The sequence below is a fragment of the Diabrotica undecimpunctata genome, chromosome 2, assembly GCF_040954645.1.
Source record: "Diabrotica undecimpunctata isolate CICGRU chromosome 2, icDiaUnde3, whole genome shotgun sequence".
In the NCBI taxonomy this organism is placed as follows: Eukaryota; Metazoa; Arthropoda; class Insecta; order Coleoptera; family Chrysomelidae; genus Diabrotica; species Diabrotica undecimpunctata.
In genome coordinates, this window is record NC_092804.1 from 4,772,461 (window position 1) to 4,795,863 (window position 23,403).

General features: G+C 35.2%; 2 protein-coding genes across 2 annotated transcripts in view; one reads left to right on the forward strand and one right to left on the reverse strand.

Moving 5' to 3' along the window:
* The first annotated feature begins 376 nt into the window (after window positions 1-376).
* Window positions 377-3,245, forward strand: Cdc2rk (cyclin-dependent kinase 10). Its single transcript, XM_072522149.1, has 10 exons — window positions 377-395; window positions 460-549; window positions 604-722; window positions 779-851; window positions 949-1,123; window positions 1,685-1,887; window positions 2,110-2,337; window positions 2,398-2,616; window positions 2,715-2,845; window positions 2,933-3,245. Exons 2-10 carry the CDS (start codon window positions 525-527, stop codon window positions 2,966-2,968), a joined length of 1,209 nt encoding a protein of 402 aa, XP_072378250.1. The 5' UTR covers window positions 377-395; window positions 460-524; the 3' UTR covers window positions 2,969-3,245.
* Window positions 3,246-5,984: 2,739 nt separating this feature from the next.
* LOC140434116 (fatty acyl-CoA reductase wat-like) overlaps window positions 5,985-23,403 on the reverse strand; it is a 51,025-nt gene continuing 33,606 nt past the window's right edge. Inside the window, exons 5-9 of the mRNA XM_072522153.1 lie at window positions 21,572-21,681; window positions 14,736-14,937; window positions 14,369-14,608; window positions 12,454-12,711; window positions 5,985-6,224 (exon numbers count right to left, since the gene is read on the reverse strand). Coding sequence (XP_072378254.1) covers window positions 6,131-6,224; window positions 12,454-12,711; window positions 14,369-14,608; window positions 14,736-14,937; window positions 21,572-21,681 — 904 coding nt within the window. The 3' untranslated portion in view covers window positions 5,985-6,130. The remainder of the gene's footprint in view (window positions 6,225-12,453; window positions 12,712-14,368; window positions 14,609-14,735; window positions 14,938-21,571; window positions 21,682-23,403) is intronic.

Consider the following 23,403-nt stretch of genomic DNA (forward strand, 5'->3'; position numbering starts at 1 on the left):
TTTCATAAAATTTAATTCATAATCACAATGTACAATAATATTCATAATTTTAATAACAGTCGATTTAAATAAATATATATTCTCTATAATCAGAATTAAAGTCGTAGCATATTTGTCTGGATATAAATAAAAAAAGTTGTCAGTATTTATTTTTTGTGTGAGATGAATATAACGTTTATATTACTATTTTATATTCCAATTATATAGCCTGAGATGAAATTAAATCAATATATTTGAGTAAATTTTAAAGTTTTTCATTAAAAAAGATTTATTTCCAAAATTTGTTGTGTGACGTCACGGAAAAGAACAATTCGATTATTTGATGAAATAAATAGAAATTGCCTTCCTCCACTATGTCGCCATTCCAAAGATATTCTGGTTCTGGTTGGTAGTTGGTACGCTGACAAAAACAAATTTGATTTTTTGATTATTAATTATTAACCTTAAAATATATTTTAGAGGAACTAAAGGCATTGATTTTATTGCATGAAGATTATATAGTTTTGGAAATAATCTGTGTAAATATGGCCACAGAGGTTTTAAGAAAATGTAAGTGTTTTTCTTTTAACGTAAGCGTGTACTTAATTTAATATAAATTTTCAGCACCCCAAAAATCCAAGGAGCCGGAAAATGGAGCGGAACCTTTTGCTCCTATTACGAAAAAGGGCATTCTTACCTCATTTCTGACTGGTAAACAAATGAATATTCCAGAAGCCGACTTGGTAAGATTAGGTTTAGCTTCAAATTAATTATATTACTTAACTTATAAATGTTTCAGTTGGGGCGTTGCAGGTTCGTTTCAGAATTTGATAAATTAAATAGAATCGGGGAAGGAACTTACGGAATCGTTTGTAAGTAAATATATTTTCTATAGATTCACTATTTTTTGTTGTTTTGTCCAGTCCCCTGTGGTAACTAAATAAATACCTCAATCATTTCTGATTTTAGATAGAGCAAAGGACCAAAGCTCTGACAAAATTGTTGCTCTTAAAAAGGTGAGAATGGATCTAGAAAGAGATGGTATTCCAATCAGTAGTTTAAGAGAAATACAGGTCTTGTTGAACTGCCAGCACGAAAATATTGTTCATCTTAAGGAAGTAGTTGTCGGACGCAGTTTAGAAAGGTGTGTATTAGGAACATTTTGTAGACAGGAACATTTTATAAATGATATTCTTGGCTTAGTAAGAAAAACTTAAAGGTGTAGATTTTTAAAACTTGTTTTTAAGTTAATTTTTTAAGATTTATCTCTAAGATACTTAATTTATGGTGCTTTAACATTCATTTCTTTTTCTTCTGCCAATAATACACAAATGTTATAGGGAAATCAGTCTTTGAAGAATAAAGGATCATAGGTTTACATAGTATTTACTTTAACTCTTTTGGCTATTGTTTCCTTAGTGTTTCTTGATTTGGTAGACTTCTAATATTCTTTTATTGTGCTATTAGAATTAATGAATGTTAAACTATTCATTTATGGTCATTTTCCATAAAATTACTGCAGTTTTTAATGGTAATTACTAATGTTTTTCATGAATTATTTGATTTCTCCAGTTTTTCCATAAATGTTTTAAAGTGTTTTTATCCCAAAAATCTGTTTTGGGACTCTAAATGTTATTTCTATTAAGCCAATGAATTGTGTGTTGTAAGATAACTACTAGTTTTATATAAAGTAATATATTTTCAGCATTTTTTTGGTTATGGAATACTGTGAACAAGATTTGGCTTCCTTATTAGACAACATGCAGACTCCATTTACTGAATCTCAAGTAAAATGTATTATGCTGCAAGTATTGCGAGGATTAAAGTATTTACACCATAATTTTGTGGTCCATAGGGATTTAAAGGTTTCCAATTTGCTTATGACAGACAAGGGCTGTGTTAAAATAGGTAATGATGATAATTTTATGCTTTACAACATTTTAGACTCAGAAATACTGATCACACACCATTAGAGGCTTGTTTTATAGAAAGGCTTGTGTACTGACTGCTAATATTTGTCATTCCTATAAAATATTGACAAAAATAGCAATCCCCAACATGTCAGTATTTAAATATTGAAGAATTCAATTAGTATTAAAAGAAGAAATAAAGTAATCTTTTATTTTTTAGCTGATTTTGGTCTTGCAAGATGGTTTGGAGTGCCTTTAAAGCCAATGACTCCACATGTTGTCACTCTGTGGTACAGAGCACCAGAACTATTGCTTCAGGCTCCAACACAAACTACCAGTGTGGATATGTGGGCAGCTGGTTGTATCTTGGGGGAGTTGCTAGGACATAAACCCCTATTGCCAGGACGATCAGAGATTCAGCAGTTAGAGCTCATTGTAGATTTGCTAGGTAAGTTCATAAAACAAAAAATGTTGTTGGAAGATGGATACATATTGTTCTTTGATATAGGTACACCATCTGATGCAATTTGGCCAGGGTTTAGTCAACTGCCAGCTCTTCAAAACTACACCTTAAAGCAACAACCATACAATAATTTGAAGCAAAGATTTCCTTGGCTATCAGCAGCTGGTCTTCGTTTGCTTAATTTCTTGTTCATGTATGATCCGAAGAAGAGAGCCACAGCAGAAGAATGTCTGCAAAGTAGTTATTTCAAAGAGCCGCCACAACGTGAGTATTTTTACAATTTTTATGTAATTCTAAGATTTTGTGACACACTAGTGGTGTATATGAAGGAAAGATGTATTTATAGGTTATTAATTTTTCAGCTTGTGATCCAAAACTTATGCCGAGCTTCCCACAACATAGGAATATTAAGGGAACCAAACCAGCAGCACCCGAAGCTACCAATACAGGAGCTGGTGATCAAACTAATAATTTACCAGCTATATCAGATTTGGTAAGTTTGTGTCTATTAAAATGGCATTAGCTGAACAATTAGATAACTATGTATCAACAATTTAATTCTGTATTATTCTACTTTCAGTTGGGTTCAATCGTCAAGAAGAGAAGGATTGAGTAATGAATCAAAATGTCTCGATATAAGTCATCACACTGGGACACAAGTATCAGTTTCTTAAATTTATGACAGATTTTTAAATGGTATTAAATGAAAACTGTTTGAAAATAAACTTCTTTTAGCATAAAATACCAAAAATTGTTTTCTAAAGTTTGAAATAACTACATTAAAAACCAAATCATGTTTTATATTTAAATGTGTGCTGACTGTTTAGATTTAAGTTTGTGATCTTACAAAATTATGTTTTTTGTAAAATATTTGGATTAAAGTTTTTATTCTATGATGCATTTTTCTTTAATAATTATTGATGAGGGGGACTGCTACTGAATAAAATGAGATTTTTATGAAAAATGTAAGTTTATTTTTGACTGCAGTGATTCTGAATGTTGTTCAACAATTGAAGGGGTGAGTGGATGAAGGGAGTAAGTAACAAAAGTAAGTTTTTGAGAAATTTAACTCCAAAGTTTTATTGCTGGAACTTTTTTGTTAATCGATTTTTTTAACCGATTTTTTTTATTCTCACAGGTAGGATATGTATAAATTTTATTGTAAAAACAAAAATCCCCCCGATTTTTAAAAACTTATTTGAAAAATATATATTTGTACTTACCTCTTTTATCCAAAAACTTTTTTGTGTTAAAAATTATGTCGAGTCGATGCCAAAATGAAGGGGGTATGTGGACTTACCTCCTTTATCTAGGATAAATATTTGCATTTTCTTTTGAATAAGCGTTATAATCAGGAAAAAAATAACATTGATGTCAAGTAAACACTTATATTTTTGGTTTTACAAAGGAATGACAAACACTGAATTTCTAAGTAGCTTTTGAATCAGTCTAAGGATATTGTACCACCTTCTTAAAATTTTTGTTGCTCTATGATGACTTCATACCACTTATCCCTTTCTGGAATGAAGCAAAGCTGTCTTTTTAGGTTGTCTACCTTTTCTTTGCTTAAGGATCCAGTATTTTGGATATGTCTTGGAATGTTGAATTGTTCAGGTAGAAGGGATGGGAAACTTTTCTGCTTGAGGATACATACCATTTTGAAAGATGTGTAGTAATCGTAAGACTCCTTGAAAATGTGTGTTCCAAAGACATTTACGCGAATCCACTTGATTCCAGTTTTGAAATTAACCTTTTCAGTAAGAAGATCTTTTTTTCTATTCATTAGTTTCATGGTCTTCATAATATTTTCCGTGTCTCTAAAGTGATGTTGCATGTCTATCACCATATTTTTCTTGGTTGAAGAAACAATCACATCACGATATTCATCAGGGATGTAAATGTTTTGATGTTTCTTTAGTCGTTTCTCAATACGTCCAAATGCTCTATCCGAGTCTAAGTACGAGTGTCCTACCTCTAGAAACTTGTGCTCAATCGTTTTAAAGATGCCTTTGCCCACAAGATACTGAAACAAACATACCATTAAAAGAATTTTATTTTGCCCGGCACACGAGTCCGTCCACAAAATTAGATGATCTCTTACTTTGAAGGCTGGATCCACTTCGATTGTTCGTAGAAAACAACTAAAAATTTTCAAGCTACCTCTGGAAGCTTGATTTTCCGTCCATGTGCAGAAAACAGTTTTTTCCACATTTTTGGTTATTATGTGGATACCTAAGTTGTAAAACCACATTTGTCTAAGATAAAAGGCTTTGGAGGTACTAAGCCTAGGTAGGGGCATAGTTTGCTGTAGATCCAATGTTATATACACAGTGTTATCTGATTTGCTAGCAAATTCTCTATCTGCTTTTTGAGATTCAAACGCTGATTTGTAATTTTCAGTGTGCTCTTCATTACTTTTGCCAGAAGCGCATGTGCTACATGTATCGCTTTTGGGATAACCAAAAGACAGATTAAATTCGTTATTAAAAATGAATCTCTTTTATTTGAAATTTTTCATTTCTTCCGTCAGTTCGGCACTTGTCTAGGTAAAGTTTATGCATTCTAGGGATCGAAAATTGCGGTGAAAGATATTTTTTGTGAATATTACAAAGCCTGGAGTAGTGCGACTCTTCTGCTGGGAAACTGGAAATATGCTCAATGACGTAAGCAGCAACTTCAGCAGGGGTCTTGTTAGGTCTGACTGCGTGTTTTCCCCTTCTGTCCGGCTCAGGAGCATTTTTCCCTGATTTTATTGAAGTTTGGAATCAGTTTTTCAAGCTGATTGCAAACAAGGAAATGAAAGCCCGTTTGCATACGGTAGTTTGCCGGCCACTACAACTTAAATTGTATTGGTAGGTGGCAGTTTTATGCTTTAATGCTCCAGTTTTCTTTCTCATTGGTTCCCTTTTTTTTAATGTTCTTAAAAAGATGGCATTTTTTGCATTTACATCTAGTTTTTTAGCAATTTTTATTCTCTGTGATATGGATGAAGGAAGTAAGTACTTTATCTTGTTACTTACCTCCTTTATTCACTAGATATTTAAAGTAGTATGGTCAATTACCTCCTTCATACGCTGGCTATCTCAGTTATTTTTAAATCATAGAAGGCTGGGGATAAGTGGAAAATTTAATTTAGCACTTACCACCTTCATCCATGCGGATAACTCATTTTCTTAAAAAATGTCACTTACTCCCTTCATCCACTCACCCCTTCAATTGTGTAACATTTAAAACTGCCATTGTTTCCTGCCTTAAACGAAAATGTTTTTCAATTATAAATAATATTTGGGAGTATATGACAGTTAAAGGGATCCAAATCAGTAGAATATGAAGGATTTTCATACAGTTCAAGCTTTTTCTATCAAAAATATGATAAAAATGATATCTAATACAAAATATGGATTTATCTCAGAATGTAATCATTCTGAATGTATTTAAACCAATGGTTAACGTTTCTCTGATACTTACAGTATGAAATAAGGATTCTTGAAAGCCTTTAAAATATCAATTTATCGCTGCATGTGGCATCCCCTCAATTGGCAAAAAAAGTTTTTCACACCAGGCATGTAAGTTTCAAGCAACACACCAACAGGGTTAATGATCATGGTTAAAAAAAAAACAAGATAAATAATGACGTCTCCTTTATTTTGTACTTCATAACATAAATAACAGAATTATTAAAATTTCTGATAAAAAAAATCGAACATGGCTGTAATAAGTAATTTGTAAAAAATGGTCCACTTTTTTATTTATAAAAATCCTAGTAATACAGAATGAGTTATTTATTCATAATAGCTTTGAAAAGCCTTAGAAATATGTTGTAGATAAAGATTATCATCAGCCATCTTGCAGTTGTATTGAAAATCGAGAGCCTAAAATAAATAATTACATTTTAAATAGCTAATCTAGTGGATTCTCGTCATATTCTTTTGTATTATGTAGCATTGTCCGTGGAAATAGTCCCTGACTACTATCTGGTTTTCTCATATACATATAATACAAATGAAGACCCTAGAAGTAGAGGGATATAAGTGACAATTGTGTAAATATTGAGAAAACTGCATCGCTGAACTGGAAATATTTCATTCTATTTGGAGGTAAAGAGATCTAAGTGATAACAGGTGCTGTTTTCTAGCGGCAAGTTACTTAGCCCCCAAGCCAACTATGAATAGGGCTTTTAAGAGAAGAGATACAAGTACACTTGTACTCATTTTCCACTGAGTCACAAACTCTTGTTATCATTTTGGATGGGTAATGGTATAGCACCTCTAAAGCAAGATTATTTTGTTGTTAAAGTAATACTTGTTATTAGAAACTCAGTGTTTTTCAAGAGTTCGTTTCGGGATCGGAGGCCAGATAAGTAAAAAAAAATAGGGCTAAAATAGCAAGAAATTCAGGTAAGCTTACATGGACAAAGGATACAGTAGGTACTTATGGAGCAAAAAAGTTACGAGAACTTGAAAATCATCATTGTAGGAATAAATGTACAAATAATATTTCACAAGAACAAAGGCCTTCAATTGTTAAAGAGTATTGAGCATTGGACACTGGAATCACCAAACAGCTTTTCTAAATCGGTCCATACAGACTGAACCTATAAAAAGAAAAAAACTAAATGCAGTTAGCAACAAAGAGGTGTCATGTGTTTATAATCTGGATGGTTTTGGAGTATGTAAACAGTTTATAATGAAAAGTCTTGATGTCTCCAACAAATGTTTATAAAATGTAGTTAGAAAGCAAAAATAAAGTCTCCTCAGGCGGGTCATAAATAAACAAAAGAGGAAAGAAATTACCCTCGAACAAAATTACACACTAGACATAAGACTCCGAATAGGAGGTCTCTTCCTCAGGAGTGTAATTTGAAAATAATGTACAAACTTTATTGTGACTTCTGTAAGGAGGAAAAATAGGAAGAACTTGTAAAGGAAAGCTTTTACAGGAATAATTTGTAATACTCAGTTCAACCTTAGTTTCAAAAGGGCAAGTACAGACACCTGTGATAAGAAGACAGAAAAAGACTTTTACTTGCGTAAGGCGGAAGCCGTATAAACAGCAAAAGATGAGTGTCATCGCCTAAAGGATGCTAGCAAAGTTGCGACCATCTTCGACTTGCCAAAAATTATGAAACCTAAGAAACGACCAATTTCTTTATGTGGCACGAAAGTCAAACGTCACGTGGATGTCAGAAAATATCATCTTGTCTCTTAAAATATATCAGAAGTCTTCTGCAATCTGTGAAACAGATAACTGCATTTAGCGACAACTATTAAGGCCAAAATAAGAGTCATCTGACAGTCAAATTTTAGCTCTACATTGCCAGAAACACTAATATTCAAGCAGTAGATCATCGGCTTTTTTGTAAGTGGTCATTCTTATAATGAGTGTGGCCAAGACTTTTTTACGCTACCTTCATTTTGAGTCCTTAAAATTTGAAGATACCATGGACCGATCGTATTACGAACGAAATGGTGTTCCACAGAACGGGAAGAGACAGAGAACTTTTGACCACCATTAAAAGGCGAAAGACAGCATATTTGAGGCTCATACTTAGAAATAAGCACGAGTTATTGCAGCTGATTATGAAGGGTAAAATCGAAGGAAAAAGGGGTCCTGGTAGACGACAAATATTCTGGCTGAACAACATTCGCGATTGGACCGGGTTAAACACACAGACGCTCTTAAGAAACGCAGAATATAGAGACGAATTTGCAATGGTTAAGGTAACTGAATACAATATGCCCATGTTAAGGGAATTTTGAATTTATTGCTACAAAAATATATTTTTCATATATTTTTTAACACTATACCAATGTTTAGGTGTTTAAACATCGCTAGTTTTTTTATTGTTTGGCAATTATTTTTTTTTCATATCGAATTTTTTTTTTAAAACCCCTCAATCTGGGCATATTGCCAACCCCTGAAGGTAATATGCCCAGTCGAGTGAAGGTAATATGCGCTTACCTAAAACACTAAATGATGTGGAAATAAATATTAAAAAACATCATATACTTACAAAATCTTATATTTATTGACACTATAAAAAACATTTAACCAAACAAAGATATTAAACAATCCTTTTTGTAAAAACTAAAATGTCAAAATAAAGAATTTTTAACTGAAATAACTTAAAATTAAGGAACATTATTGTGGGGTACAATCAGGACAGGTAAAGGATTCCTTATCGAATTTTGTCAGCCCTACACATTCTTCATGAACGTACTGTACACATATAAAGCATAGTCGCATGTCTTTTATTTCAGCTTTGTCGCAAATTTTGCAAAACCATTTTGCTACGTCTTCTGATTTTTTGTTTTTCTTTACCAAACAACCTGGTAGAGTTTGTTTCGTGCCTTTATTTATATCTGTTCGTGGACCTGTGCTAGTGGTAGAAAATACATTTTTTTTACCACTATAGCTCTGCTATTTATTGCCTTCTTTCTATTTTGTGTATTTTTTTTCTCAATTTTTGCCGGAGTCTCAAGCATTTCCGTAAACGATGTGTTCAAAGTTTTGCCCTGGCAAGTTTTTATTTCTTCAGTATTACCTTTTTCTTCTCGAAGATTGTTATTCTCTTTGTTATAAACCTCCAAATCCTTTTTTTCAGAATTCATAAGGAAAGTTTCCTTTTTTTTATGAAACTGATTTATTGCCAATTCAACTTCTTCGCCGCTGTCTTCTGATTCCGAAGTATAACTGCCAGAACTCTCACTTGATGAAGTTTGTGTTTTAGACTTCTTTTTCATGTGAATTGGCGTCTTTTGGTATTGTGGCAAACAATTTTGTTGGGAAGAGCTTTTTGAATAGCCTGCAGTTGGTTGTGGAGTTTTCTGGCGCAGATTAATGGGTCCGCTATCACTATCACTTGATGATGATTCAGTTCTAGGTTTCTTTTTTTTGTAATCTTGGGTCTTTTGATATTTTGGTACACTTTTTTGTTGAGAGGAATTATATGAACAGCCTGGAGTAGGAGATGGTGTTTTCTGGCGTACATTAATGGGTCCGCTATCACTATCACTTGATGATGTTTCAGTTCTAGATTTCTTTTTTTTGTAATCTTGGGTCTTTTGATAGTTTGGTACCCTTTTTTGTTGAGAGGAGTTATATGAACAGCCTGGAGTAGGAGATGGTGTTTTCTGGCGTACATTAATGGGAGTGGGATCAATGTTCTCAATTTCTGATAAAATACTTGGGGCAAAAGCAACTTCAGGTATAGCATCGGGGTTATAAGGAAATATTCCTGTTGCAGCAAAGCCTGATTTAATGTTAGAAGGTGTCAATGCCTTGTCCCACACTATCGAAAATATTTCCCCAAATCGCTGTTTTGTTAAAGCACGTTCTTTGTATTTGGTCCAATACAACAACACTTGTTCGTCCCAGTGGTGTTCAAAGGAACGAAACACAGCTTTGTCCATCGGCTGGAGTTCATGAGTTGTGTTGCTAGGCAAACTTCTTCTTAGTCGTTAACCTGATGCAGGTATCGTGATATCATGAAGCTATTAACTAAATTTCCCAATGTTCCTCCACGTTTTTCTATCTTCTGCCATTCTAGCACATTCTGACAATGGAGCGCCAATGGTAGCAACAATATGGTCCGTGTATCGTGTAGGAGGCAAACACGCTAGGCAAACACAGAAGGGTTATTTGATATTTCTCGGCAGCTTCGACAATTGAAATGTCTAAGTGACATGAGGCTCCATCAAATATTAAAAGACACTTTCCCTCCAATTTATATTTTGCTAAATGCTCCAACCAAATAATGAAGGTTTCCACATTCATACTGCCTTTAGGGGTCATCAACGCCAACGTGCCATGAGGCAAATTATCTTTCCATTCGGGCTTCATGTGCCGTCCTTTAAACAAAACGGCAGGAGGAATAGCGGTACCATTGGCGTTAGCACAGCTAACAATAGTTACATTTTCCCCATGTTCCGGAGCAACCAAATGTACGCGTTTCGCGCCTTTCTTTGCTAGAACGGTCTGTTGATGATGCAGACTGAGTCTGCAGATTTTCTCGTCCACATTGTAAATTCTTTCAGGTTTGTCGATTAAATCTAATTCTTGAAGTACACCCCTTAATTTGTCAAAATAATCTTTTACTATGAACTTGTTCAATTTTTGAGCCCGAGCAGGATTCATGTTTTGTGCTTTCCTTATCGATATTTCAGGGTGTCTTTGCAAAAATCCTTTTAACCAATAACGTCCAGCCATTTTGGTTCCTTGTGAAAAAAAGTGTGGCAAATTGTTTTGTTCACAATAAGTAAACACACATTTTTTTAAAGTTTTATTGCTGAGGGGATACCCAACTTCTGCCAATCTAACAATTCGTCGAGACAATTCGTTTTCTTGATCTATATTCAAAATAGTCTTTCTCCCAATTTTTGCCTTTTTGGTACTATTTTTTTCTACATAGCGTTTCAAAGTGCGTCTAGAAATATTATACCTTTGACTTGCCGCATTGTATGACATTCCATTCATTACTGCTGCAATTGCGGATTCTAGCTGTTGATTGCTCCATTGCGACCGTATTTCCTTATTTCTGACACGAGGCATGTTATCTAAAACAAAAAAAATCAATAAATTATCTGTTATAATTAGCTGGCAATATGCCCAATTGAGCAAATTGTCAGCATACACTATGGGCATATTGTTGACACATGATGATTAATACATTTTCTTAAATTATAAAAACATTTTGAATAATAATATATTTTATTTTTACTTACATTTTAAGTACTCTATGGCAGACTAAAATCACTTAATGTCGTAGACAAATTAAAACGTTTAAGTGCAAAACAGAGATGAAAACTGACGTCAATTTTTATAAACACGCTCTTAAAAACCACGTACAACTTGACTGCACCACGGCAAGCTCACAACTAACCTTGAGGTCGGTCACGGGCTTAGTTATATTAGGCGTTCAGTGTGTCCAGCGCCTCCTTCCCCGAATATCAAATATTAAAGCAAAACATGGAAATGGGCATATTACCAACATGGGCATATTGTATTCAGGTACCTTATAGCCAACCTTCAGTAGTGAAGACGATACTAGAAGAAGAAGAAAATTTGTGTTTTAGTTTAATTTAAAGTACTAAAGATAGCAGTGCCAAAGATTCAGGTATCTGTTATTCTGCCTATCAACTACAACCACCCCCTCATACTTGTGCGAAGTTGATTGTCTACCGCACTCCGAAAGTGAGATGGCCGCTGTAAGGCTGACGACATTTTTGCAACACTCCCTTCTCTTATCTAGATCTTATCTCTGTCGTTGGTTCGGTTGGTGTTTCTTTATCTCCTTTCTTTTTAATGACTGCTTGGATGTAATTATTGTGTACACTATTCCATCCCTCCTTACTTCCCGTCATCTTCACGAACATCTCTCTCACAGTCACAGGGTTCATACCCATTTCTCTATACATTCTGTTTCTCTCCACTGTACATATATTACACTCCAGCATTGTGTGAGTAACAGTGTCGAAATATTCGCAGTATAGGCATTTATCTGTATCTGTCGTTCTGAATCTATGAAGATACGCCCTAAAACAGACAATCTACCCAGTACCTTAGGCTCGGGATCAGCATCTTGGTCCACTCGGTAACATCTTCCGTGTTGTTCCACTCTTCTTGCTATCTTTTCCTTTCTTCTTTTTTATGGCTGTTGTCAGAGGCTCTCATATCTCATGGAGATGTCTCCTTTCTACTGCTAACCCATGCAGAGGAACACAACCCGTGATAGTCCACAAGGCCGTCGCAAATACAGTCCTGTAGGCACATGCTACTCACAACAGACTCGTTCTGTCTACTTTTATCATGAGTCTAATATCTATATCTAAATATAAAGAAAAATATTATTAATTATTGTGTATTTATACAATAATTTTTGTATTCTACATATTTAAAGTGGTAAAATAATTATTAAATTAGTGTTTTGTATTGTGTCTGAAAGACAAGTTACATTTTCCTACTAGTCTCTATATATTTTTTACCTTATATGCCCTGAGAGGGGGTTTTAAGCCCAAAAACCCTCCCTGGGTGTGCTATAGGAGCGACTGCATCCCTTCTGATAAGTAAATTTAACAATCTTACCAACATAAATCTACTTACCACTTATATTTCCTCTTGGCAGCCTGTAGTGTCTTATCAGAATCCTTAAGAATGTATTTCCTGATACCCATAACGTAAGATCGAATATAGCTGGTCCAGTTGACGTCTCTCATATTAAAGAAAAATGTTTCCTTATCTCTGTGGTCCATACCTAACCAAACTTTCTGCACGTTGTCATTTCGGAACGTCCAACCCTTCGTTGCAAATGGAGCTGTACTTATAATACTGGAGTGAATTTTTTTGTAGGTATCCATTATTCTAAAATATAGAGCATATATGTGTTTGATAAGATTTTAGATCGTATGAGATGTATAAACAAAGGTTACGGAAATATAACAAGTATTGAGCTTTTTTATTGAATTTGAGACTGCTAGCCCAATGTGTTGGAAAATCTTATGATTGATCATGTGCAGAAAATATCTGGGATAAAACAAGAACTATCTATAAACACACATTTTTTTTCTCAACAAAAAGTATTTCAAGTTTAATAGGTTTCCTATAGTAAATGGGTGTGCTGTACACGAATCTGTGCTTAATTTTTTTTCAGCACGTCAGGTGTTCAGGGAAAGTGTGTTTGAAATTTTTCATAGAAACTGCCTAAAATACCTACTGAGAAAATATTTATTGAAACTATATTTAACAGAAAATTACACTGCAAAATTGAGTTATTCATAAAAAAAGTGCAGTATAATCTACGTTAGACAATCGTTGTTCATTTTTTTAATAAAATCGTTCTCTTTTTCCGTGAAAACTACGTTTTATAGTTTTCTTTTTGTGGATTTTGCGAGCGAATCCCTCTTTAAGGTCTAGCAGTAATCAGCCATTATTTTAATATCCCATCTTCCTAGGTAACTTCTCTCCATCTCTTTTATGTCTGGATGGAACCGTTCTTTCTGTTCCTCGCGGAGAACTTCAAGATTTTCAGTAAAATAGTCATTATGGGAATCCAGAAACTTTGACGCTCATATCGCATCCCAGTTTTTTATAATTTTCGACCATGTTGGCTATAATTTATTTGTAGTTTGGAGATTTGCTGGGTCATTGTATTCTGCAGCAATCTATTCCATTTGAAGGTTCAAAATGGAGGGTCTAACGAAATTACTTCTTTAAGTTTAGCTTCAGAAAATGCAGGCAATTTGTCACACAGGTATTTAAAACAGTCACCATGTTTATTTAAAGCTTTGATAAACTGCTTCATCAGTCCTAAGTTTATGTAAAGGGGAGGCAGAGAACTACTTTTGGGTCAACTAATGCATCACGCTGCACATTTTTTGGTCCCGGTACAAGTCTTTCTCTGAGTGGAATGTAAATTTCATACTCGATTGTTCTACTCGCACAAAAAACATGGATACTTCGTGAATCAAGATTGCTGACCCAAAAGTATGGATATTATTTTGACGTCTCCACATAGTTGGCAACAATCTTCGCTATACTTTATTGTATTTAGCAATAACTGAAGATTCTCATATGTTTCTTTGAGATACACGAAGTGAGCAACAGGCACCGGGGCATAAGTATTACCATTGTGCAACAAGACACCATTTAGACTTCTCTTAGAAGAATTAATAAATAACCACCATCATGTGGAATCGTTATTATCAGCTCCCAGTTTTATGACTTCAGAAGTATTATTACAATTCACCAGTGAATCCTCTTAAGAGAAATATTCTGCAAACTCTTTTTCACGATGCCTGTACAACGGAAATGTGGTATCTGGAGACAACAGATTTGTATCTTTCCAGAACATGGAGAGAAAGAAAGAACATGAAGTCAGTTCATTAGTATGTAGAAAATAAAAGGGTTAGTTTTTATATAGTGTTTTTTCGCCAACTGTTAAAGATGAATCCGTTAGAGACGGGCCATCACAGAACCTCTATTGCTTATATTTCTTAATATATTAATATTTATACATTACCTGGGTTTATTGAAGGTACATATAGCAAGAATGTCCAAAATGCATGCCGGTATGGTATGTAGAAAGAACGATAGTACGGAAAATTTGTAGTAATTCGCCCATATTATGTGCGGCTTCCATAAGGTTTGAGCTGATGGATATCTCCTTGCATAAATCAAAAAAATATCAGTGAGTTCTCCTAATAAAAGTGGATTTTCCGGCCCAGACACGTAGTTGTAAACGGGGATGTCTGAAGATGTCCTGAAAAAAACCTGAAATAACTAGGATGTAAAGTTGTTTGTAGATATTTTCTTCCACTAGAGCAACTAAAATTTATAAGCAAGGAAACACATTTTTTACAGATACCGCAGAAAATTACAACACTTACCGATTATTATTTTTCAATGAAACATCCCAAGCGCATGCTATTAGGGCTGAAATGGCCATGTCAACAGGAATGATGTCAAGAACAACATCTCGACTACTAATATTAACTTGTAAAAAACCGGTGTAAAGCGCTGAGTAAAAACCACTCGCACCATAGAAGTTATTTTTCCATCCTTCAATTGGTTCCCTATACGTCGATTCCACTAAAACATATATCTAAGTTAATATATTTATACAATTAGACCTGGGAGGATCTGTTTTGAGGTGGATGTCAGAGGTGGCATTCTGATTTTTGCACACAACTTTTTCTGCAAAAAGCCGAATACCACCTCTCCCATCTACCTTAAAACAGATCCGTCTTGATCTAATAATATTTATTACTTGAGAGTATCTATTTTATGTATAAAATAGGGTATATAGTGAGGGTAGCCAGACATGGTGATAGGTTGGACAGTGGCAGCTGGCTATTCCAAAACTGATCATGCGGCGAGAATTATAGCCACAGAAACGGCACATATACAGCGGTGCAGAAGGCAATTGGAAACCACTGCACTATTTCCCAAGAGAATTTATTCCCAAACCGATAACAATTTCAGTAAGTAAAGACGGGATGTGTAGCGACCCGACTCACGCTCGGCGCCATCTCGGTTCCAGATCAGATGGTGTGAAATGGTATGTTACCGACTGCCAAGGTGTAAGGGACCAGGCACCTGGTAGAAATTGTGCAACTGAATCCAAATTTTCACTAAATTTAAGAAAATGTCAGCGAATTGGTACATTACATGCCCAGGGACTGATCCAAAACCCTGGACAGTTACACATAATTGAAAAAAAAATTGCAGACCACAATCTTTCGGTACTGGGACTCTCAGAAAATTACTGGAGAGGTAAAGGGCATTTTGAAATAACTCCTGGCAACGTTGTCTATTTTTCAGACCCAGATAACACAAGTACAAATGGAGTCGCAATAATTGTACCCTCTTAATTGAACGACTGCGTAATTGGATATAATACTGTTGATGACAGGATAATATCCAATAAAATGAGAATATTCACCAATACGCTACACCTTGTAAAATTATACGCTCCTACAACAGCTGCAGAAGAAGAAGACAAAACAGGTTCTATGTAAAATCAGGATATGTTTTACATCAACTGTAAAACATATCCTAGCACAGACTGTGGAAGCGATCATCAACTACTGGTATTGAACGTTCGATTTCGTTTTAAAGTCCCCAAAAGAAGACCCTTAAGCAAAGTCATGTCTCTAAATCCATAAAAAATTAATGACTTCTAACAAAACCTAGAAGCTCTTTCTTTAGACCAAGTAGATAGTGATCCTAAGAGCACTTGGATCTATCTCAAGGATAATCGAGGCTGCAAAAAAAAATAAAGACGGTAATCTGGCGACGACAGTGAATGAGAAGTTGGTTACCTGGAAAATATATATCGAAGAACTTTTCTGGGACGACCGAGGCAACCTTCCGGAAATAAATTGCATGACAGGGCCGTCAATTCTAGAAAGCGAGGTAAAGGCTGCTTTAAAACAGTCTAAGAATGGTAAGGCTACAGGCCCGGACGAAATACCCGTTGAATTTATTAAGGTGATGAGTGAAGTGAGCACGAAGGAGTTAACTGAACTGTTCAACGCCATATACGATTCAGGTAATATCCCAGAGGAATGGCTATTATTGTCAACATTTGTAACGCTACCAAAAAAACGATCTGCGAAAACGTGCGAAGATTTCCGAACTATCAGTCTTATGAGTCATGCACTTAAAATTTTTCTTAAAATCATACATGCCAGAATTTACAAGAAATGCGAAGAAAATACCGGTGAAATGCATTTCGGATTCCGCAATTCCATGGGTACACGTGAAGCACTTTTCATCTTACAAGTCCTACTTCAGAGATGCCGCGATATCAGTTGTGATGTCTATATTTGTTTTATTGACTACGCCAAGGCATTTGACCGTTGTCAGCACCAGAAGATGGTCACCGCACTACAAAGAGTAGGATTGGATGAGAAGGACATTCGGATCATCATGAATTTATACTGGAACCAGCGTGCTCAAGTCAAAGTCGAAGACCAGCTGACCGACCAAGTGAAGATCATGCGAGGAGTAAGGCAAGGATGTGTGCTATCGCCGACTCTTTTCAATATATACTCTGAGGAGATTTTTAATGAAGCCCTCACAAACCTAGACATGGGAATCCGAGTGAACGGTGAATACATCAATAATATCCGCTACGCCGATGACACTGTGTTACTAGCAACCAGCCTAAACGATCTGCAGGCCTTACTAGACCGAGTGCGAACTGTGAGCGTAACATACGGACTGAACCTTAATATTAAGAAAACTAAATTCATTGTTGTCAGCCGTACAAATTTAGATCCCGGGGCACTAATGGCAGGTAGCGAAGAGATCCAGAGTCGACAGATTCACTTACCTCGGAACTACCCTCAACGTACAATGGGACTACGCTCAAGAGATTAGATCCAGAATTGAAATGGCACGGTCCACATTTATTAAGTTGAGATCCTTGCTGTGCTGCAGTGATCTCAGTTTGGGAACCAAGATGCGTATAGTGAGGTGCTACGTTCTTCCAGTGTTACTGTATGGAGTTGAAGCCTGGACACTGACGCAAGCCACTGAAAAACGAATCGAAGCCTTCGAGATGTGGATATACAGAAGGATACTAAAAACATCTTATGTGGACCATGTCACCAACGTTGAGGTCCTACAGCGCATGACAAAAGAAAAAGAAGTGCTTAATTTAATTAAACAACGTAAGCTTGAGTACCTCGGACACGTGATGCGGAACAAAGAAAAATATCAAATTCTTCAACTCTTTATGCAGGGTAAAGTATTTGGCAGAAGAGGACCGGGACGCCGTCGTATCTCGTGGTTGAAAAATCTCCGACAATGGTTTGGGATGACCTCAGCAGAGCTGTTTCGCAGAGCAGTCAACAAAACCATGATAGCCTTGATGATCGCCAACATCCGGACCGGATAAGGCACTGAAGAAGAAGAAAAGACTGTGAGGGAGCGGTTTCCATGGGCCGTAAGCTCGCGGAAGCTGTCATATACTAGAGCATTTGATACTGGTTATTTTTTTTATCTAAGTGTAAATAATAGAATAATTTTTTACACATGTGCACGTACGTTACACGCTTGTTATATCGCTTTCTAAGAAATTGGGAACGCGGAAGTGACTATTAATTATTATATACAAATGTGAATAGTAAATTCTATACGGGTTAGACTTCCTTTGTATTATCTTCATTTAAAATAATAGGAACAGGAAATAATACTATCCGATAAAACAATATTTAAAGTTCAATGCCTGTTGAATGCTATCGGTTTTCACTATCGCGATTGTAGTATAGTAGATATATTCATTATTATAAAAGATAAATTAGCTGATAAAATTACTACCCACTTCGACTTTCGATATCAGTGGATTACTTAACGTTTAAATATAAGTGATGGAAACTATTAAGAATAAGCCGATGCTTAAAAAATGTTCGATTTCGAAATAAGGGGAACTATAATTTTTACAGAGAAGTCTACCTAGAATTTTCCATTCCCCAATAACTACTGAGTATATATATTTTCGTAACGTGTTTCAGGATTTTAAAGTAAAGCAACCAATAGTTATCCAGATTTAGCCAAACGGCTCACACTCCATCTAAGGATTGAGTTCTGATGGAACTCTTTCCATATTATCGAGCCCTAGGTGACTTGGTATGTTGGAGTATCTCCCAAAAATTTTCGTACACATCTGGACGTCGGAAGGCGTACAGCTTTCTGCATGGCCTTATAGAGATGTTCATTTAGACTCAGCTGTTTCTCAGCAGATGTTCTTCAGAACATTTTGGGAATAACACCAATAGAAGATACAATACTGTCTGGATACTTTCCATTCTCAATTATCTCCTGATTTGTATTTCTAGATCTCTGTACTTGGCGATCTTTTCGTTGTATTTAACACGCAAATTATTGGTGTTAGGTATCGCCACATCCATAAGTGTTGTTTGCGTAGTAAGTTTATTAGCTAGTTTGAAATCCGGTCCATTATGTGCCACTGGTTTATCTGTGAGCACAGTGCGGACCTAGCATAGCTCGTAGTTGTCATTTTCAAGCATTCTGTCAGGGACATATTGATAATAAGGAAGATGATCGGTTTGGAGAAGTCCCAGTTTGTCAGCTGGTTCTTGGTGGATAATCTTTCCTACTGAGTCATGGTGTTCTTTATAATTAATACCGACCAATAGTTCGACGCTGTATTGTCGACATATTCTTGGCTGATCTGATTGAGATGTCGCTTATGCAGAGGTTTACAAATCTAGGTGCGCATTTTTTCTTGCTTAGTCAGGTGGATTATGCGCATTTCTTTTTCCCTCAGTTTAAGCGGCGTTGTATCATCTAGCGGCTCCTATATTGCCCAAAAAACAAAGAAACATTTCATTATAAAACTAATAGGCACCAATTATAAAGTTACGTACGATTATTTCTATCACGGCTTCCAGTCTCTTCCTAATTCTTCCATCAACTGCAATGTTTTCAATCACTTGCGCAGTTGATAAAACTCTCCAAAGTTCCAAAAGTTACAGAACACCACCAGGCAATTAAAAAGGAAATTAAGAAATATCCGCCATACAATCACAGCCTTCCCTGAATACCCAAACCCTTTTGAAATAGAGGTTATAATGCGCTGAACGATACTAAATATGAAAAAACACCAAGATTTTAAGGAATTCACTGAGGATTTCTACAACATTGTGGGAAACAAGCAAGAATGTGGCAAAATATGGTAAAGTAAATTCTGTTCTAATGTCCATAGATTCAGATGTTTTGAGAATAAAATCCTCAAAAGGATCTTCGGAGCCTATCACGACCCGAATGCTAACAAATATTCAATAAAAACGAATGCCGAAGTCAAAAAGATATATAATGTTAGCGACGTCGTCCAAGATGTTGTCACAACGTTTATGGCCAAATATCCCAAATCAGATACTGGCCATGTCCATATGCTCTCTAATAACCGCCTTGTCAAGTTAACTTGGGAGAAGATCCCCCAAGGAAAAACACCATTATTGATCTGTGAGCACACTGTGGTCCCAGTATAGCTTGTAGTTGTCATTTTCAAGCATACTCTCAGAAACGTATTGATAATATGAGAGATGGTTAGTTTGGATAAGTCTCAGTTTGATAGTTATATCTTGATAAATTATATTCAGTTGCACCAAATGCCTGGCAGCCTCCAGTAAGATTTTGCATAGTTTCTTGGAATAGACATCCATATCGGCATCTGTTGTTTTGAACCTGAGGGTTTTTGACGATATATTTCTGGTAGGTGTTAGTTCAACGCTAAATTGTCGACAAAGTCTTGACTGACTTCATTGGGATGTTGCCTGTGCAGAGGATTATCCATCCAGGTGTGCATTTTTTCGTCCTTAGTAAGATGGTTTATGCGCAATTCTGGTTTCTTCAGTTTTATCGGTGGTTGTAATTCCTATTATTAATATTTTTATTGTTTGCTTAGGATCATGTTTACAAAACAATTTATGATGGATTTAATCAGAAGATAACAAACTATTACAGCAATTAAATTATTAAAACAATAAAAAAAATTATATTAACTTTTGAATATGTTGTAAAATAATTCATAAAATGCACATCCATTAAGTCGAATCAAAATAAATTTTTTAATTGGATTTTGTAACATTTAATTTAATCGCGCAGTTAATTATCGTATTGCAATGGTACATTACAATCAATGACAAAAATCTGGATGTTTTGGTGGGGTTATTCAATAAAATCTAGAGAATAGGAATCAGCCTCCTTTTAGAAATATTAAAATCTCTGTAGATGGAATATTTTTAATAGTATTTTTCGTATGGTGCATCTATCTTAATGTATTTAAATTGAAGATGTACTTGTATATGAAGAAATACGACTTAATATCTGATATAAATTCGCCAACAAGTTTTGTTGAAAACTTGACAGTTTTCTCTGTCTTAAGAAATGCCTTATAAGAAATCCAGGAATATATCTACCTAGGCCAAATCCTGAGATTTGACAAAGAGAACCAAAGTGAGGAAATTACTAGAAGACCAAGACTAGCATGGGCAGGATTTGCAAAACTTAGTTGGATACTTAAGAACCGCAAAATACCGCAATACTTGAGGAGCAAAGTGTTCAACCAATGCATCCTTCCTATCATGACATATGGATGTCAAACCTGGACCCCAACCAAGACAAACATAAATAAACTAGCCACAACAGAAAGAACAATGGAAAGAGCAATGCTAGGTATACGACTGTCAGATAAAAAGAGGAACGACTGGGTAAGATCCAAAACAAAAGTCGAGGAGATAGCAAAAATTGCCAAACTTAAATGGAGCTTCGCGGGCCACACTGCTAGACAAAAAGACCAACGTTGGAATACTACAATACAACATTGCAGACCTTACGAAAGTAAACGACCAAGAGGAAGACCAGAGATGAGATGGGTTGATGACATTAAAAACATAGCCGGAACAAATTGGAAATATGTTGCTCAGGATAGAGACCGATGGAAGGAGTTGGGAGAGGCCTATGTCCAAACATGGACGACAGAAGGCTAAGAAGAAGAAGAAGAAATGCCTATTGTTAGGTTTTATAAATTCCTTTTGTTAATGTTTAATTTCAGCTATTTATCCCTTCATTGCATTGGACTTTGTGCTAGTATTTAATATACAGTAATTAGATATAGGCACTCTACGATAGTTTTGTTTTGTAACTCAATGATCATGATTGCATGGAGGAAAAAATTTTAGGTTATACTTACCTATTGAAGGTCTGAAGATGGCTATAGGTAATTGATTTCCTTCCTTATTTACTAACGATTCTGCTATACATTTGGTAAAAGTGTATGTATTGGGCCATTTACCTATTAACCTAAATAAAAAACGTTTAAAACACTTTGCTGTTTCAAAAAATCTAAATATAAAATAGCCAAACATAGAGCAAAATTACTAGAAGTCCAGGCGTTATCTATAATATAAAAATGAATCGCAAAATGTGTTGGTAAGCGCAAGTTACAGTACAATGACCGCTACCATCCAGTAAGTTCCACCACGTGGATTCCAACACGAGGCTACCGCTTGAACATTCTGGACTAAATTGCGACGTATTGAACAGCAAGATCAGCAATTAATAAATTATAAAAACACCATGTAAAAATCAATATTTTTCAGTCTGATTAATTAAAAGTCTGATTTACAATATAGTCTGATTTAAATTATTATTGTTGTTACTAAAATCTTTGTAAGTCGAAATAAAAGTTTTAATTGTGAAGTTCAGTTTTTAAAAAAGTGTTTTTCCCAAGAACATTCATAATTGGCGCAGAGTCAGTACGGAAGTGGAAGAGTCTTTACAGATCCTCGTCACTTTTAAGTGTTTGTCCACTGTTCCAAGAACCAGCCCCAGGGAAACCGTCTGCAGAGTTCACCCGAGGGAATTAGAGAATTAGAAGTTAGAAGAAGCCTTCAGGAGCAAAGGAATGCACATCGGCATCGTCTTTATCCTGTAAGCGATTTTATTATTACTTAGAATTAAGAAGATTAGATTTTGAAAGAATTCTTAATAAATCAGACTCCTCTGAGTCCTTAGATTGAATCAGAGCTAAATTAGAAGATAAATAAAACAAAGATTTGAATAGATTAACACAAAGATTAAAGTAATTTAAAAATATCTTCTCTAAGTCCTTAGATTGACTTTAGAGTCAGATTTAGACAAAATTGAATAGCTTAATAAATACTATATATTAATAAACATAGAGATTAATAGATAGAAAATAAGTAGATTAAGATTTATATATTGATTATTGAACATTACTATACCGATTTGACTATTGACTATATATTATATTGAAAATTTTTAAAATATGGCAGTTCCACAATTTGACGTTAAAAATTTATGCATTCTTCCAAATTTTGACGGAAATCCAAATGAATTACATGAATTTATTAAAGTTTCTACAATACTTCTAAACCATTACTATGACAGACTTAATGCAGCTAGTATACAAAACAAATTTTTGCTTCATGGTATTATCAGTAAATTAACAGGTAGAGCCAAAGAAGTTATATCTGTATATGGATGCGAAAGTTGGGACGAAATAAAAAACGCATTAATTCAAAATTTTGGAGACCAGAGAGACGAAAATTCGCTTACAAGGGATCTAGTAAATTTAAGACAAGGCTCAACAGAATCTATTATGCATTTTTACGAAAAAATCATGGGACTTTTAAGCTGTATTAATAATTACCTAGAATTACATACCATAAATGCCGATATTAAAAGGAGCAAACAAGAATTTTTCCGTCAACAAGCTCTTACAACATTCTTAGCAGGCCTACGAGAACCAATGGGCTCTGTTATCAGAGCAATGAGACCAGGAAGTTTAGCCACGGCAATACAGTACGTACAGGAAGAAAATAATGTTCGATATCTTCAAAAAAATCAAATAAGTCAACCTTCAACATCAGGAAGAAGCGAAAATTATCAAGAACGCCGACCTCAGAGACAGCAGATGCCTGCACAAATCCAGAAACCATTGTACCAACAGACAAATTTTGCACCTCCACGATGGCAGCAACCAACGAGACAATTCTATCC